This window comes from Peromyscus californicus, unplaced genomic scaffold, assembly GCF_007827085.1.
Source record: "Peromyscus californicus insignis strain IS unplaced genomic scaffold, ASM782708v3 Scaffold_7__1_contigs__length_154581171, whole genome shotgun sequence".
NCBI classification, from domain to species: Eukaryota; Metazoa; Chordata; class Mammalia; order Rodentia; family Cricetidae; genus Peromyscus; species Peromyscus californicus.
The window spans coordinates 6,013,587-6,032,232 of NW_026294595.1; the positions used below are offsets into that span (position 1 = coordinate 6,013,587).

The following is an 18,646-nucleotide window of genomic DNA, read 5'->3' on the forward strand; positions in this document are numbered from 1 at the left end:
GGCACCTGGAAGGCATGCGGCTAGCATTGCTTAGACAAGAGCCCTCACCTCCCCCAAGCCTCAGTCACCTTCTCTGGAGACGGACTGTGTGTGCAGGTTGTATGTAAGCCCCAACATAGACAGGTAAGAGCTGTGACAGGTATGTGACATCCACCTGGGTCCTTCTAGGTTTGAAACCCAGTAGTTTTGTTACTCATTTGATATGTGGTTTGGGGCATCAGCTGAGCAGTAGCCCCCAAAGTCTTATAAGTGATGCTCAGAGCCAGGCACTATCATCAGCATCCCTATGATAGATAAGCACTTGCTGTGTTGTACCATCTTCATGAGAGAATGGAGGAGTACAGAGAGGACCTGAGGCTAGGCTTTGGAGAGGGAAGCAGGAGATACACAGGCTGCCCAGGGCAAGCCAGGATGGAGGAGACTGGGAGCCAGCAGGACTACATGCAGAGACACTGGGGCTGATGGCAGTTACAGTTTTGGCCTTGGGGCCTCAGCTACAGTTGCTGCTTTACCACACTGTGTCTGTAAGCCATGGCAGGGTGCTCTCCCTTCTCACCTGCAAGGTGACTTTGTAGCAATACTTTCCTTAAGGGCATGCACAACAGACCGTTGTTACAGTACCTGGCACAGGACAGGTATCCATTGACCTGAACTGTTCATGCCATCCTTAGTGTCCCCTCTTGGTTCAGAACAGGGTGAGAGGTGTGGCAGATTCCTTGCACTTGACTTACAAGGAGAAGCATTCAGTATCCTGGGAACTGGGAAACCCAGAGACTGAACCTTGCAGTTAGGCCAATTATTGTCACGTTTCCCTAAACACGCCTTTTAGGGGAGCTTCTCAGGATCTGGAGCTCTGGGACCTGCTCCTTGTGGCCCCTAAGAGCAGGTCACCTTGTGGAGGCCCTGGCTGGAAGTAAGATGCTGTCTCTACTCCATCTTCTCCTGAACAGTAGACAAGGAGGAGCCTGACCTTACCACTCTGATAGCTTTGTAGAAATGATCCTGTCTTTGTCCTTCTGGACTGAGAGTGGACCAGTCACCTTGCAGGCAATGCATGCAGGCCCGCTGGTCTCACCTTATAGGTCTCCCAGTTCCTGAAGAAGTTGACAGAGCCATCCAGGCGTCTCTGGATGACAGTCCAACCCCCAGGGTCATGTCTCTGGTCGCACCACACCTGCATGAGGCGGTTGGTGTTCTCGGGCTTCACCAGATAGATGGAGCTGGTGTCGTGGCCATCTTCCAGGGCCTGCAGGCAATCTCTCCATGGGCCTGTAGACACAAATATGTATGTATTATATAACTGCCTGCCGCCAGACTACACCATAGCTGTACTCCAAACAGACATAACCTCCAACAGAGAGCTAAGGAACACGGTTTAAAGGGGCAGATCTTGGTTTTGTAAGTTTGGGAAGTCATGTGCTATGAAAGCAAGAGCCTGGGCCAAGAGTCATAAGGCCTGGATCCAAGTCCCTTGTGCTCTCCCCCTCACATGTGACCTGTAAGAAAGGTTCTTCACATCTCCCAGCCCTTGGTTTCTCTTGTTTGTAGACGAGAGTCATATTTTTCTTACTCAGAGCTGTTAGGTTTACAGAGGTCATGTGGGGGGGATATTCTTAGGGTGCTTTTTAAGAAGTCATTTCCGAGTCAGGCGGTGGTGGCACACGCCTTTAATCCCAGCACTCGGAGGCAGAGGCAGGCGGATCTCTGTGAGTTCGAGGCCAGCCTGGTCTACAGAGCAAGATCTAGGACAGGCACCTAAACTACACAGAGAAACCCTGTCTCGAAAAACCAAAAAAAAAAAAAAAAAAAGAAGTCATTTCCATTGGTGCAGTGAGATGTGTGACTACTGGGCATGGCCACAGTCATCAGTGCTGTGTGGGCTGGATGCTCTGCTTTGCTGGTCCAGCCCATGGTTCTCTTCAGCAGGCAACACCAAAAGGGTTCTCGGAGCCTGGGTAGCTGCCGTGGGTCTGTCAGCCCCTGACCGTGGCTCTTCCCTCCTCCAATGATGTCCTGTGTTTCAACATTACTTGCACTACAAGAAGATATAGGCTTGAGTCATCAAGATCCAGTCAAGCTGGGTCTTCCTCAGGGATAAAATTTCTGGAGATTTTCAAGCCCTACCCACTAGACTGCATAGTTGAAGATAATCATCACATTTTGTTGTGCGCTTTTCAAAATGTCCTCCAGGCTGAGAATGGCTAAGATGAAATGTGCCAGAACATGTCATTGGCTTACTACTTTGTGTGTCCATTCCACAGCTGCTCAATCACTGGCTGTAGTGGTACACACCTGTCACCTAGCACTTGGAGGGTGGTAGCAAGAGGATCAGAAGTTAAGATCAGCCTCTGCCACAAAGAGAGTCCTAGGCCAGCCTAGGCGGTCAGAGCCGGTCTCAGAAAACAAAAATAAACCAACAATAAAAATAGCTATGATATATCTGAGAACCCAGGGCAGGAGAGGCCTTCTCTGGTAGCCAGCCTCACCAGCACTCTTAGCTACAGTTCTGGAGATTCTGTCTTTCTCCCACTGAGTGGGGAGGGAGCTGGCACGTGGGCTCAACTAGCCCACTCTGATGACTCAGCTTGGATTTGGGTCCCTTCCTGGGCCTTACAGTGGTGCTGCGCTGCTGCGGAGCACCCCACTGAGCACTTGATGGGAAACAGGAACCATCTGTTTGTCAGTCTCCTGTGCCACTGCAGTTTGGATGCTGAATCTGTGGACTTCTTTCTTGATTCTCTAGGGGCTTCTTACACCTTTACCTTTTCCCTGTACACAAGACAACAGGTCCCCAAGTACCAGAGTGTACGACACACAAGCAGCTCCTTTACCCCTCCTTCCCTCCCTCCCTCCATCCCTCCCTCCCTCCCTCCCTCCCTCTCTCCCTCCCTCCCTCTCTCCCTCCCTCCCTCTCTCCCTCCCTCCCCTCCTTTATTCCCTGATGCCACTTCCTGCTTTTGCTCACCCCCAGCTTCTGTCCTGGGGAAGGGGAGGCCAGACCTTCAGGAAGAACATTCAGAGAGGAGAAAAAGGTTTTCGTTATGTTTGGCCCAAGCCCCAGGGACTGAGACAGAGAATGAGAGTCTGTCCCCGACAGCTGGAGCAAAGCGCCCGTGGCAGCGTGGGCGGCCTCCTGGCTTCCACCAGGTCAGCAGGACCGGGGGGCGGGGGCGGGGGGGGGGGGGGACGGGACGGACACTTAATGAGAGTCCTGGGAGAGAAGACGGAAGGCACCAGGCGACTGCGGAATAACGCCCACCAGAAGCCAGCAGCCGGGCCTCTTCCTGCACAACCGCCCAGCTCCTGGGGACGGCCGGATACAGAGGCTGTTCTGGAAGGGGGTACCATGTAGGTGGGCTTTGGAGGCCACTGGACGGGTGACAGGTTAGCCTCATAGCTACCAATCTGTGCTGCCTTCTACGATTCCGCTTTGCCTCTGGCACTTTTTAAGAATGGGCACTTTTGTTTCGTTTTGTTTTGGCAAGTATTTTAGAATGACCTGAGGTCTTTAGTAGTAAATCTCTTAAGTAGTGAGAGTGTTTAGAAAGGCCTAGGAGATGGCTCAGGAGGTGAAGAGCTTGTTGTACAGTGTGAGGACCTGAGTTCAGTCCCCAGAACCCATGCAAAGCAGTGTCATCGTGTGCGTCTGTGATCTCAGTGCAGCAGAGACAGGAGAAGCCCCTCAAACTTTCGGGCCAGCTAGCCTGGCATACACAGTGACAGACCATAGAGACCCTGCCTCAGGCAGAGTGCTAGACAAGGCCCAGCACCCAAGGATGTCATCTGATCACCACATGCATGCCATGGTACTCTCACACAGGCACATACATACATACAAACACAAACCAGTATCACACACACACATGCATTCATACATGTGTACAATAAATAATTTATTGAAAGAAAATGCAGGCTTATACAACTTTTGAAAACATTTCAGAAGGTTAAGTGGACCCTTGAGGTCCAGGTAAGAACACCTCACTCTAAGAAAGGCCTGTCTGGGGCTGCAGTGGTAGCAATTGGGCATTGGAGCCTGTGCATACCTTTTGCTGTAGTCCCCGTCTGTTGCAGATCTTGCTTGGGTATTTCCACTGCTGATCCTTCCCATACCCCTGATAGGTGGTTGTAGTCTCCCCATTTTATAGGTGAGGAAACCAGAGCCCAGAGGCCTTGGGGGACACCCTAAGGCCATATGGCCCATGGGGTCAGTGTGGCCTGAGACCTCAGATAGTCTGGGTGGGAGAGTATACTTTCTGGTCCACCCTTTTTTTTCTCCCCAGCCAGCATGACCTTGAGACTGGAGACCTGGCTCTGGGCTTGGCATCCTGAAGACTGGATCTGTCAGGTTGTTAAACCTTTCCAGTTTTATCTTTTGATAATTTGGGGTTTTGGTTTTCCCTACATTTACTTACTATGTCCTTGCCCATTTTGCAACCATTTTGGTGTCTTATGATGTTGAAGTTTTCCTTTGTGTGTATGTGGCAAATCTGGTCATTGTACAAGGCCTTCTAGGAGTAGTTTGCAGTGGTGTAGAAGCACCTGTGTGTTCTGCCTTGCATGCACCCCTGCAGCCTTCATAGCATTCAGGCCACCAGCTTCATTAAAGAACTAAGGCTCTCTCAGAAACCGTCCACTAGATCTCCCATACTCAACACATCCCCTTTTGTTAGTTAACATAAAAAAAGACAAAGCTGTCAGCATAAACAGCAAATGAAAATGGGTCCAAACTATAGATTACATTGACAGCATGGCACCAGAACCTTGCTGTGTTGAGAAGCCCTTATGTAACGGGGATGGTGCAGTGGCTATCTGTGCTGCATATAAATAATGCAATGAGAATTCAACACTGTAACATATAAATAACTTGGTGACAAATCTGTCATCATTATGTTTGGATAATGCCACAGAGGGCCAAGCAGAGCATCCAAATTTGGGTAAAGAATCTGGGGCTGGGGAAGTGTGAGGTTGGGGAAAGACTATTGATGTGGTGTTGGGGCATTGGGGTCAAATCTTAGTGGCTTTTCTTACACTGTGACTTTCGGCAGGTTCCTCAGTGAGCCTCAGTTCTTACTGCTGTGACACAGAGGAAGAACACTTGTCATCCTGTGGATCTCAGTCCAGGGGCTAGGTGAAGTCTCTCTCCCCTTAGATACAAGCTTGATATGTTGGAAGTGGTCCAGCACCTTCCTTGAGACACACGTTTGCTCTTGAGTTTCCAAAACCAAGTATGTTTTCACACACACACACACACACACACACACACACACACACACACACACACATCTATTAGTAGGTATTTTCAACCAGGCACATTTTAATTCAGAATTAGTGAGGGCCCCAAAGCTGTACTGCAGTAGAAAGTAAGAATCCTTTTTGTTGAGTGCAGCTGAATGCCAGAGTGCAGTGGGCGAAGCATCTTCTGGCACAGGCAAGTGCCTGGTGGTGTTTGCTTTGGCTCCCCTTCTGAGAGGCAGCTCTGCCCACAGCACCAGGCCAACACTCACTCGGCGGCACCTAGGCTCACCTCTATAAAGAACATATTTACACCACAGTCAAAATGTTCCACATGAAGAGCAGCGTGGCCGCCATGGCGAGCAGATCTGTGTAGCTCCTCGCAGAGGGGCAGGGGTGAGGCCAAGGATGGGAGAGGAATGCTGGCACATGGGACCCAAGATGTACAGGTCTTAGGCCTTGGCACCCTGGGACCAGCCCTGGGAATTTTGAAATTATTTGGCCAGGAGTAGCTCAATTAATTTATGGTTGGCTCTGATTCTTGAGCAAATCACCTGGTGTTGGTTGGGGTGGTGGTCCAAGCCCTGCTCTCCTCTCGGGCATTCATGATGGAAACACCATAGGTACAGGGCACACAGTCACCATGGAAAACAGGGAGTGCTCCATTGGTTGTCTTCCCGGTAAAGGCAAGTTGAGACTGGCCACCAGGCTAGACCCAAGGGTGCCATCTTTTTGTAACTTGAGAAAGACCGGCCTCAGCTGGATTTACTCAGGCCCTACAGCTGGAGCAGTGGTCCTGATCCAGGGCCTGTGCCAACACACCCGAAGGGTGAGTTATGAAGCACAGCCTTCCAGAGCTGGCCAGCAGTTGGTAGGCTCTTCTTCCAAGCCCAGCCCCTGAGCCTCAGGACATGGTGGCCTTAGGCTGAGTAGAAGACCTTGGAGTCTGTGGCAATATCCCCAGGAGTGTTCCTGAGAGTGCTTTGGTCCTGATGTCACCCTAGGATACTGCTAGGACACCTACGTGTGAGAACCCTACGTGGTTTTCAGTTCTTGATGGTCTAGCTCCATGGAGTCTCTTTGCCAACAGAAATGACTGGATATTAAAATTGGATCTGGAATGTCCTACTCAGATTTACCCATTTAATGCCAAGGCCAGTGTACCACGTAGGTATGAGTCCCACCTGGCCAGTGGCAAGCCCCTGGGTGTCCTGCACAGGCCTGATGACAGACCCTGTAAAAAGCACAAGCAGCGACTTTGTCTGATGATGCCTAAGTCTCATTTTTCAGGAATTTTGGCAAAATCATTGTCCATGTCAATGGCTCCCTTTCGGTGAAGCAGAGGACAAACAGTGGCCTCCAGACGGGAATAGTTTGTAAGCTGCCAAAGGTGTTGGCAGTGTGCATACCCTTCCTTCCTTTACGGTGGGAAGTGCAGATGAACTCACTCTGTCCTCAGCGTTGAGGCCTAGGGCAGAGTGCTGTGAGGAGTTTATGAAAATGCTTGAAACCTAAAAAACTCTTATTGGCCCTCGGATGTGAAAAGAAAGGTATAAAATAAAAATGTATTAGCCTATGATTAAATTTCTACAGAGTGTACCACCCATCTTGTCAAATTCATCGATAGTTAACTTCAGCCTCCATAAAAGATGTTATTACTTTGGGAAACAATTTGTAGGTTAGATTTTTCTCACTTTCCAAGAATTTCTGAGCATGCCTGATGTTTGCTGAGAAATCAGAGCCAACCATAAATTAATTGAGTTACTCATGGCCAAATAATTTCAAAAGCAGAATTATTCAAGCCCTTTTAAAATTGTTACAGTAAAAATTATATTGGATGTGTGAGGTGGGTGCACTCCAATGCATCTGATACAGCTCCAGGTCTCCCAAGAACCCTTAGGGCCATGCAGGGCTTCTAGGGGCCCTGCCCCTCCTGTTTGACCTCAGAATAAATACTGCTGCTCCACTGAAGTGTCCAGGGTTAGTTTCAGGCTGAGAAGCATGTGCCCACTCAGGTTTCCAGCAGGGTAGGAGAGATGGGAGTTTAAACAGCTTAGGAAAGAGGTGGGGCTCGGGGCGGAGCTCAGTGCCTGAGCTCTTGCTTAGCATTCTTTGGACCCTGGGTTTCCACCAACACCATAGGGAGACAGAGACAGAGACAGAGACAGAAAGAAATGTGGTTAGGTTAGCAGGGTCCTGGAAGTCTCACTGTGCACAGTGCTCCAAAGGTCAGGGTAGAGCCTTCCTTTCCCAGTGCTGCTGCTGGTAGCCCCCCAGGCTGCCTGGGTGAGTGAGGTTCATTGTACATGAAGGGCGAACAGTTGAGTGCAGGCACATCATGGAAGAATTTATCAGACCCACGGCTCTCAGTCCACAGATGCTGGACAAGTGGCCAGTGGTCCTGTGGTCAGCCAACCTATGGACCCTTTCCGAGGAAGGGGGCCACTTCATTGGCTCTTCTTAAGGAACCTGTGTTGGCTTTCCCTGGTCACCTTTTATCTCCCACATGCTCACAAAGCCCTCTTTATCCTCTGTTCTGCCATTTGACCCTGTGACTGGACCGCAGGCCACTTGGTATGTAATTTGTGGCACTTTGGCCTTCTTCTCTGTCTGAAACAGGACATTTGCCTAGCACTGAGCCGTCTTCATGGTTTCCTGACAGTTGCTGACTGTGGCTGAGAGCAGATCTGCAGGGCCTCAGCCCCTTGTCACCTGCTCTAGAAAGCCTTTCCTAGCCCCAGAAGAACTCCTTCATCTTGCCTAGGCTCCCTAAATGCCTTTGTCGTTATCTCTTTTGGAATATAGTATGAGTGGTTACTACCACATCTCAGAGAACCTGTCACCAGCCAGCCAGCCATTTTATCCTTTCCTCAGAGGCCTGGGAGTGGTGCGCAGGTCTGTCTCTGGCACCAGGTTCCTTCTGTGGTGTGTGTTGCTGCCATGCACTTAGGGTTGTTGGAGATCTGTTCCCGGCAGATGGTGGTGGGCTGCTATAGGGGCAGGCACCTTCTCAGGGTGGTGAGTCTGTGTGGAGCAGACAGGTACAAGGTCCTCCACATTCTACCTGCCTTCACCTGTCCCATCTTCACAGGAATATAAACTACATTGCTTTGTCACCCTCAGCTTGAGAACCTTCTGGAAACAGACCTCCATGGCAGATGGTCATCTACATTCAGACCAAATCCTAAAAAGGAAATCATTTCTGCAGGGAAAGTCTGGAGCAGCCCATGTGCAGGGGAGGCCATGTGTCTGAGTTCTACCGCATGCTGCCTTTCCTGGTCTTTTAGAAACTACCCTTAAGAAAGTGACATGAGCCACTTAATTTCAACTTAAAGAAACAAATTTAATTACTGTCTTTGTCATTTAAACTAATATTTGGTGTTCTCACCACTTTTCTATGTATACAGTAATTTTAAGCTAAAATTATATTTAAGGAGCGCGAACCACTTACCCTTTTTAAAGAGAGTAAGGATGACACACACATAAGTGCTCGGGTCCAGCAGCTCCAGTTCCTGAGGTCCAGGTGAGAACGGCCTGGCTTATTGCCAAGGCATTCTTCATCCAGACTCAGCCCAGGGAGGCTGAGGCAGCAGTGATGGGCAGTCCCATGAGCAGCCCTTTAGCCCTCCCTAACAGTGCTCATCACAGCCTTTCCCAGACACTTGACCGTCAGCCTCAGTAGACACCGTGGTTTAGACACACAGCAGTGCTCAATTCTGCTTGCTTTCTCTTTTCAAAGCTGAATTTGATGGTCTGCATGAGTTACTGTGCAGTCACCAAGTAAGTTCGCCACAGTGATCCCTTCGTGTAGCAAGCTGGCCACAGATGCCTGATCGCCAGGATTTTTCTCAATTACTTCTGGCTTGCCAAATGCCAAACTGTTGGGATTTTCAGGCCCTGAGATGCCAAATGCTCAGCTCCTAATAGTCACAAAGTTGATAGTTTATCTCATACAAATAGCCAGGGCCTTCGGCCCACTGTCATTCTTGGAAAATGGCCCAAGGGGTGATGGGATAGCTGTGGGTCACACTCAAAGAGCTCTTTGTAATCAGCTCCCTCAGACCCCTAGAGAGGGAGGGTGTGAGGAAGATGGCCCTGGAGCCTCTGGTGGCTTTTGTTTAGGCAGAAGCTGCAAAGAATGTTCTTGAAATGTCTCTGCAGTGAATTTTGGACATCTTAATTCATTGAAGAAAACATCTTAGGAAAAGGAGAATACAATACAGGGGAGCAACACACGTTCTAGAGGAGGCCAGGCGGCTTTCCCTTCAGTGTCCGCAGCCCCAAAGGCTAAGTCAAAACCAGGGCTAGCCAGCCACCCCTCACCTGCAATATCACACCCCACCCTGTGTGTACTGCAGACCTTTTCTCTGCTTGGTATACATGTAACCTGAAGAAAGGAGGAAACCAGTCAGTTCTAAGACTTGCTGTTGTGCTGGGGAGCTTGCTCTATGTGCTTCTTTCCTGTCTCAGAGAACGAGTGAGGTAGAACGAGGGGAGAAAATCTACCTAGGAAAGTGCTCTTGGTCAGCTTGTCCAAGCCCCAGCTCTAGAGGCTGAGAATGAGAAGGTGGTTTGCACATGCACAGTGTTGTCCATGAAGCAACGAGGTCCTGAGAAGGGGTCATAACATGGAGAGCTAGCATGCAAGGAAAACAAGAATTTAGCCCAGCTGTCCAAGAAAGGCTGACATGTAACCCCAGGGGTGTGTCCAAGTCTGATGGGCGCTTCCCTAATATCCATCTCCTGGGCATCAAGTACACATCCTGGTTTCTGTGCATTGACTCTGAGGACTGAGGTGGAGTGGCTTGTTCTGCCTGGTACAGCTGCAGCTGCTGTGTCTGTATGGCACTGTCAGGTCCCCCCAAACCCCTACATACTTGCACATGAAACCATGACAGAAGGCAGGTATGTCGTGGCTGATGCTGAGTCACATAGTCCTAGAACAGTTTCCCCACACTGGTGTCCATGGGGCTCCCTGGACGAGCCTCTTGCTAGCTGTGTGACTGTAGCTAAGTAACGTTGAACCTCAGTATCCTGGAAACGACAAGTCCAGGGAGCCATCCTACTCTGCGCCAAGGCTGTGTGGCAGGGAAGCCATGCTAGGGACCGAGGTGCCTCAGCAGTTCTATTCCATTAGGGTTCCTCTTTCATCCTCAGAGAAACCTGCTAAGCAGGAGAGGAATAGCTAGAAGTACCCATGCCTGTTGGTTTTTAAAGACATCTTTCCAGCAAGGCCACGCTGTGCTACCGGTGGCTGGCAGTCCATTGCTTCCTAGCCATCTCCACAGTGGACTTTGTGACCAGAGACTAGCATGTGGCAGCTGCCTGGGGTGAGCACAGAGCCCATCTGCCCTCCTGTGCCCTTTAGGGAATCGACCTCTGAAGCCTTCTCTAACAGCAGCAGGCCCTAACAGGAAAGGGCCATGGGTTGGCCATTGGCCCAGGCCCCACCGTAAGCTTCATCCAGACCAAAATGTCCCTAGTCTGGCCAGCCCTGAGGAGGCAGGAAAATGTCTAGGTGTGAAGTCAGGGAGGCTAGGCTTCAAACTATCTGGATCCCTCATCCTAGCTCTTAGCAGGTACCCCCTGGCCTAGGGCCAACCTGTCACCATCTGACTGTGGCTGCCTTGGCCTTCTGGGGAAGGGCATGCTGTTTCCCGAGCAGCCACAGCAATGGGACAAAAGAGCACTGGTTCTGAATTTGCTAGAGGGGGCCACAGCTATGATGGCCTGAGTTCAAAGGTGTTTATTGTAAAGGTGTCTCTGGCTGAGCGATGGCAGCAAGTCAAGGCCCTGTTGGGGAGAACACAGAGGAATTTGGTCTTTCAGGACCAGAACCTGCCTTGGCTAGAAGAGCTGGTAAGCACTCTCTGCCCATTGGTTGGGCCAAAGCTCAGTGCTGGAGACCATCTGCTTTTTCCTTCCAATTCAGCCCAAGCCCAGGAAAGGTAGGGCCTTCTCACTGCCACCTTCCTACTGCCACCCTTCTCCCTGCTCTGTCTGCTTTGTGTGGACACTCGGGGGTGAGGTGGACCAACATTTGTGGAGGCTTTGCTGATGCACAGAGAGAAAGAGAGACATTAGAGGTGAGCACAGAGCTGGTGCTCATACACAGGTCATCTCATGCCTTGTGCTTCCTCAGACAGGCCAGCGAGTGCACATGGTGGTGGGTTACATACAGCAGACTACAGGTGTCACAGCCTGTGCTGAGCTATAATCAGCTGGGCATCAGGGCCATTTGAGGGGCTAGGATCAGGCTATGTCCTTGGGTCTTTTACAGACCCACTTCCATCAGGGACCGACTAGTAACGTGGTATTCCAACTCCCAAGTCTACCTGGTAAACCTACAAAGCCTTCAGGATACAAGACAGAAGTCTCATCTCTGAGCCATTCATGCCCTCCAGCAGGACTTGGTCATGCCACCTCAGTGACTCCATAGTCCCTCATCTGCCTCTCTTCAAGGCAGAGCACACTGGGTTAGTCTGCAGAGAGTCCAGACAATGCCCATTGTATTCCTGCTATGTTGTTATGCTGGCTTCATAAATTCCCACAGCATTCCAGAAATTTTGGCCCTTCCAGAGAAATCTTGTCAGACCTGCTATGTGGAATTTGGGGGACAGAAGTGGCTGGGGGCAGTGCAGAACACTGTCGTACACTTGCCACCTCCCCTCACTGAGTTCCTGGAGACCCAGGACTGTAGTTTTCACCAAGTCAAAGGAGGGCCAGGCAGTATTGGCAACCCCCTCGTGACATCATAGCACATTGTATTTTCATGACATATCCCTGAGAGGCTGTAGCTCTGTCCCCAACTCCTCACTGGAAGAAAGTTAAGGCTCAGAGGAGTTCAAAACAAAACCTTCTATTCATTTATTTTTAAACTCCATATACAGAGAAGTTCAAGGATGACTTGGAACTTCTGATCCTCCTACCTCCACCCGAGTTCTAGGATTACAGACATATGCCACCATACCTGGTTTGATGAATCACAGGGATCGAACCCAGTGCTTCTTGTGTGCTAGGCAAACACTACCAACTGAGCTACATCTCCGGCCAGTTAAATTGCTCTCTCGTGAGCAAGTGGGGGAAAGCGGTGAAGCCCATGTGCAGATCCCGGTGTTTATCCCCATTTTGTTCTGGCTCAGGAATGTCCTGAGACGGCTGAGTTAGAAACCAGAGATTTCGAGTTGAAAGTCGATCTAGAGACTGTGACACCAGCCTGGCTGCATGCACATCTGAGCCTTCATGTGGTGCCCAAGGGCACGTTTCCCCTCTGGGTACTCTGTCAGAACACAGAACACACCCCATCCTCTCCTTGGCCTCTGATGTAAGCCAGGTGTGGCTGCAGATGGCACGGTCATCAGGCCTTAAACACCAGAGCTGAAGACAAACTGTTTACTTCAGTCTCTTGGTTTTAAGATGCAAAGACCATGATCACAGGGGGCTGTTTACCTCAGGCCCAGTGCCACACACACATTCTGCAGTATTTCATGTCCTAGAACTGTCAGCTGGGAACAGACTAAAATAAATCCTACCCAGAGCCTTAGATGAGGAGTACAGGGACAGGGGGACTTGCCTCCTGCCCAGAGCTCACCAAAAGAGGAAGCAGGATTTCAACCCAGGACAGTCCACTCCAGTGTACTTGCTCTCCACCCCACCCCCAGCCAGGTCCTTCTTTCAAGGTGCTATGACAGGTGTTGTGCCATGAACCTAGCTCCCCACTGCCACCACTGGCTTGTCCATCCTTGATCTGCCCACTGGCCACCCTCTTACTCACAGGTTCAGCTCAGTACTACTGTTTAGTTTAGTTTATTCTTTTTTTTTTTTTTTTTTTTTTTTTTTTGGTCTTTTTGAGACAGGGTTGTTTTGGTGCCTGTCCTGGAACTCACTCTGTAGACCAGGCTGGCCTCGAACTCACAGAGATCCGCCTGCCTCTGCCTCCAGAGTGCTGGGATTAAAGGTGTGCGCCACCACCGCCTGGCTACTGTTTACTTTTGAAAGTGTGAAATAGGTGCAGAACAGGATCTTTTCAGTAAAGATATCCCCGCACCAACAAAGGAGTTGGTGCCCATGCACAGTCTTCAGTTAACTTCTGCAGAGATGCCTTCCTTTAGCACATGTGGAAAATAGCACTGCCTAGAGCAGGAGAAGCCAAGCTCCAGGGCCTGGCCCCCTGGAGGGGATCCTCTAGCCTACTCCCCTAAGCTGAGCATTGCTGAGTGAGAAGCAGAGGCCCAACTTGGACACAAAGTAAAGGTCTGACTTTCTACAAAGCCTGAGCATGTTCGATGTGAGCAGGTTACTCAGCCTGTCCCTGAAGAGCTGCAAACTCAATCGGGGACTCTTGTGAAAATCCCAGGGCAGTATTTTTTGGTTATGCTTACCAGGGTGTGCTCCGAGGACCCCATTCTTCCATGACAGTGTCCTGAGAATCCCAGTTTAGCATGACATGTATGCTGAGAGTGTATGGAAGCCTTGTTGAAAACTAGGCAGCAACTGACCAAAGGAAACTCGAAGTCTTTGGGAAGAGCTCCTTCTGGTCCCGCACCTATGAGGCTTTAACTTTGAACTTAATAGCACCCTCCCTCTGGCCTGCAGCTTGTCAGGTGACATTTACAAAAAGGTAGCTCTGGGCCCTGCACATGTATGTGAGCCCACAGGTGAGACACCCTAGCCTCTAAGACAGGGCAACTACAAAGCCTCAAAATACCCAAGCCTTGGCTCTCTCCTCTTTCCGCAGAGCTGAACCACTTCCACAGCTGCTAGCTTCTAGGCTCTACCCTCTACCACCGTATTGGAGCAGTGTGGTCTCTCACTCCTACCCATCCAACCCCAGTGGCTCCAGCAGCCATCTCAGGGGATCGATAGGCAAGTCCTGAGCTGGCCTTAACTGGCCAAGGTTCTTCTCCCAGTGGAAACATGATGCCTGGCTCAGAGGCTCATGTGAGCAGGGCTCCCCAAAGGACTTACCTGATGGCTTATCAGTGGAAGATGGGAGGCTGGTGAGAGCAGGCATGGTGGGCAGAGGGGGTGGCAGCACCTTCAGGTTCTGGTCGCTCTGGATCTCATTGGTGGAGATCTGGTTGATGATACGGTTGTAGGTGGGTGGTTGGTAGACCCGAGGTGGGGTGGCCGGGGGTGGCTGGGGCACAGGCCTGACAGAAGGTACCCGCTGACAGTGTTCCTCAAGCTGTGCAATGACCTCCGATTGGTTGTGGGCCAGCATGGCCAGGTGCTGGAACTTGTGCTCCAGGTCCTTGTACTTGCTAGCCAGCTGCAGCATGTCGGCCGTCTGGTTCAGAATCCTGTTCTCCAGCTGGGAGAGCTCCAGCGCGTTGTCCCGCTTGCGAATGATCTCATGTAAGAGCTGCATGTACAGCTGCGTGACTCGAGAGTTCATGTTGCGGCTCTCCTTCCGCAGCAGCTTCACCTCGCTCACGATGCCGCCATCTACCTCCACCAGCTGCTGCAGCGTCTCGATCTGCCGCTTCTGCTTAAGCAGCTCGTTGTTGAGCAGCTCCAGCTCCTGCTTGTGCACACGGTTCTCCAGGTGCACCTCTGGCTCCTTGGAGTTGACACAGATGGCGCCCGTAACCCGCTGCTGGGGCACAATGAACGTGTAGGTGCACTTGTCTGGAGACTCACCTGCCCGCTTGTACCTGTTGAGGTAAATGTACTCTCTCTGTGAGCCATCCTCTGTGCCCTCAACATCATCCTCTGGACCTGTAGCAGCTCCGACAGTGGCCAGCAGTCCAAGCCACCAGCAGGTCACACACAGTGACCTCATGGTCCTTGCAGTGTGGTGGTTGGTCTTTATGAATGAGGTCTCTGAAAGCCTGAGAGTGGAGAAATGGAGTCAGTGACAGTCCCATCCCTGCCATTGGCCTGTGCCAGGCAGGACAGTACCCATTTACATTGTAGGGAGGCTACGGTCCACTCTCCTAGAGTCAGAGAGAGAACAGTTGTTGTGGAAACATCAGAAGATGGTGTTGCCCTGCCGAGGCAGAGAGGAAAAGGGATCTGCCACTCCTAGAGCCCAAGAACTTGACACTGGGCATGGGGGCTGGGGGAATTTCTAATCCTTTCCCCCTGCTCTGACCTTCACATTTCTGCGTTCTGTGTTCTCATACCCCAGAGCTTTCCCCAGCCTATCTCAGCTCTCTGATCTCAGCCTGGCTGGATTGACATTCTCTAAGGGCAGGTATAGGATCTTTCTTAACCTCCTGCCCCTAAAATGTGGCACCAAGAAGGCTTTTCAGCAAGTGTCCACTAAATGAATGAGCTGCTAGACACAGAACGGAATGCACTCACTTAGTAGTGAGTGTCCATAGAAGGATGCATCCCATCACATGACGTGGTTTTGGTCTGTGTGTTAGCCAAGCTACAGAGCCCCAAACAAGGACAGTCTGACCTCCTCTACACCCAAATGCTGTATCAGCCAGTGACTGTTCCCCATCATTGGTCCCCATCATTGCAGTGAGATTAAATCAGGAAGGAACAGAAGTTAGGCATGTGTCTCTGGCTTGTTTCTTAGACAGTATATCCCTTCCCCATATGTTCATCACAATCACACATTACAATGTGCCAGCAGTGTGCTGGATGCTGGGGATATGACTGCCCAGATCTCCCAAGAACTGTAAGGAGGAGCATCACGTGTTGTGAAAGGGTATGACAGGGCCCTGACCTAATAGAGGGGTCAGAAGCACTTCCCTGGGAAAGTGACCTTTACACTGACTCTTGAGGGATGAGTTAGATAGGCCAAGAGGGACATTAGGATGTGCCCGGGGCTACTTCCTGTGTTCTTCCAGTGTCCTTGATGGTAGCTTCTCTGCTTTTTAATTCTTACAACATTTATTTATTTGTGTGTATGTATGTAGTGGCACAAGTGCCATAGCACACTTGTGGAGGTCAGAGGACAACTTGCAGCAGTCGGTTCTCTCCTTCTACCGTGTCTGTCCCAGGCATCAACCTCAGGTCATCGGGCTTGGTGGCAAGAATTCTTACTCACTGGTCCACCTCACCAGCCCTAGCTACTCTTAATTCTGTATCACAAAGCGGGAAACTGAGATCAGGTCTTAAGATCACAAGGCTAGAAGGCGGCACAATGAGCGTTCAGCCCTGGGCTGACAGCTGTTAGCAGCTGGAAGCCACCAGCATCACCACTTCTGCACTTCACATTTACAGCTGCTGAACACCAGCTGTGGTACAGGGTCCCGTGGAAGCTTCTGCTGGGAGCCCCTGGCTGCAGGCTGCACCATGGACTAGCCAATGGGCAGCTGCAGATCAGACCCTGTTCTCCATGGGGCTGTGCTGTGCTGTTTCTACTGAAGTCCAGAGCCCATGCTTGGTTCCAACAGTCAGAAAGGGCCCATTGGACCAGCCAGAGAGAGTATTTAATGGAGTATTTACATAGCTGTTCTATAGAGAGGTGGGGCTTCAGTGGAAACAGGCTAGTTTGACAATGTTTGCCTCGTTTCCAAAGCTTTGGCTCTTGGGAGCTGGTGGCCACACCCCCTGCTGCAGAAGAATAGGGAGAAGCTGGGCTCCAGGCTAGGGTGGGCCCTCCTGCCTCACCTTCTGTGGGCAGCTCACCTGCCTATGTGGTGACAAATACCTCTGTGCTATGGCCAAGAAACTGCCAGAATGCCAGGGAGGTAACTTGGCACCAGAGAAAACACTTGATTTCTAAACATTCCTGGGTATCCAAACCCAGAGGCTGTGCCATGCCCGTCCCAAGTGTGGGTCCTCACTGCTCTTGCCTTCATACTTGAGATCCTGAAGACTGAGCGCCTCTTCTGTCTACCACGTTGCACATTGGATAAAGAAACGTGAGGGTAGAATGTTGTGGTGGCCACATGATGGCAAGAACAGCGAAACAGCACTAAGGAGCGCGGAGGCTGGCTGCACTGGGGTAGAGTGCATTCCTATTGGAGGAGATGCCGTTAATGGCCCACTTCATAGAGGACCTAGGTCCAAGTCACAAAGTTGCTCAGACCACGTTCTGGCCCTAGGCACATGTTCTGATCACTCCAAAGCCTGGAGTCTGTTACTTGTGTTGTACCTGGCTTAAAGGTGAGGAAGTGAGAGCTCAAAAAGATGTGAAGTCACCGGCTAGTGGAGAACCATTCGGTCCCCAAGTGTCCTGGTAGAGCCTGGGCTTACAGTTCCATCCGCAGGGGCCTGAGCTTGGTGGGCTGATTGAAGCCATACAGAAAGGAATGGAAGGAGCAGAGTCCCTGGCTGGGGGCCTGACGCCCACACTTTAGGAAAGTCAGCAGTGTCGGTGACCAGTGGAGGAGACCCTTGACATCCAGTTAGGCAGGGCGTCCTGCCTAGGGACACACAGCAGGTAAGAGCCCACGTTGGACCACCAAGGGGCTTACTGCAGGGCCGTGCTCCCCATGTGGCCCTTGGCCTCCCTAGGAAGCATTTGTTTTCCCTAAGGGTTCTAACCCATCTTCTGTTAGTTTGGCAGTCCTGAATGGGCAATAATGGGTCTGTTTACTTTTGCTTTCTTGATATTTATTCAGCTAATTGCATCCCAAGAGAAGTAACCCCCCAGCATTCCAGCCGTCTTAGGCTGGGGACTAGCTCAACTCTAGTCAAAGCACCCCTCCTCGCTTTCTCCCATGACCAACAAAGAAAAGCAAACCCAACTGTTTTCCTTGGCTTGGAAATTAAAATAAAAACACCGATCCGAATTGCTTTTCCACATTGTGTGGTGAGGAGTTTCCATTGTGCTGGGCTTCCCTCTCCCCGCCACCAAGGCTGCAGTGACCACGTGGCAGGATGGCCTGGGCACATGGGGAGGTGGACTCCCTGAGCCAGGGTCTTACCCAACCTCCAGTGGGCTGCATCTGAGTGTCCCCATTGGCCTGTGTGGTGGGGCCACACACTGCATGTCTGCATCCCTCTTGCCGTCACAGCACTGTACCCAGGTAGTGGCTGCTTTGTGAAAGAAGCCTCATTTAGGTGATAGAGCTGTCTCCTGCTCTGTGGCAGAAGCTACTGGCTTGGGATACACTTCTGAGTTCTTCTCTGAAAGATTAGGAATGAGAAAAGTTCAGATAATAAAAATAACTCTAGCCAATTATTTCTGTGGCCCAAGCACTTTATCTACATCATGTCACTGAATCTTCCCAGCAGCCTTTTGGGAAGGGCCCATTGCTTCAGGGCAGCCATGTAGCTAGGTGCTGGGGACCCACACCTGTGTGTTAGGTAACCGCAGGGCAATTCCCCCATTTGACTACTGAAGTGCTGAGGTGCTTTGCTAGTGAGCTCTGCCATTCTAGGGGGACACAGTCATGGACTTTTTGGGTTTGTGTATTTCTAGTATTCTTTCCTTTTTCTTTAGATAGGGTCACATGGTTCTCAGGCTAGCTCTGAACTCCTTGTGAGGCTGAGGATCAAGCCTGCC

The 18,646-nt window shown here is 50.8% G+C and overlaps 2 protein-coding genes across 18 annotated transcripts in view; one reads left to right on the plus strand and one right to left on the minus strand.

The window, feature by feature from the left end:
- Positions 1-18,646, plus strand: part of Ralgps1 (Ral GEF with PH domain and SH3 binding motif 1) — a 243,215-nt gene that overhangs the window by 132,638 nt on the left and 91,931 nt on the right. The window lies entirely within an intron of this gene.
- Positions 1-18,646, minus strand: part of Angptl2 (angiopoietin like 2) — a 31,019-nt gene that overhangs the window by 4,416 nt on the left and 7,957 nt on the right. The window contains exons 2-3 of the mRNA XM_052723169.1: positions 14,200-15,065; positions 1,076-1,269 (exon numbers count right to left, since the gene is read on the minus strand). Of these exons, the coding sequence (XP_052579129.1) occupies positions 1,076-1,269; positions 14,200-15,016 (1,011 nt within the window). The 5' untranslated portion in view covers positions 15,017-15,065. The remainder of the gene's footprint in view (positions 1-1,075; positions 1,270-14,199; positions 15,066-18,646) is intronic.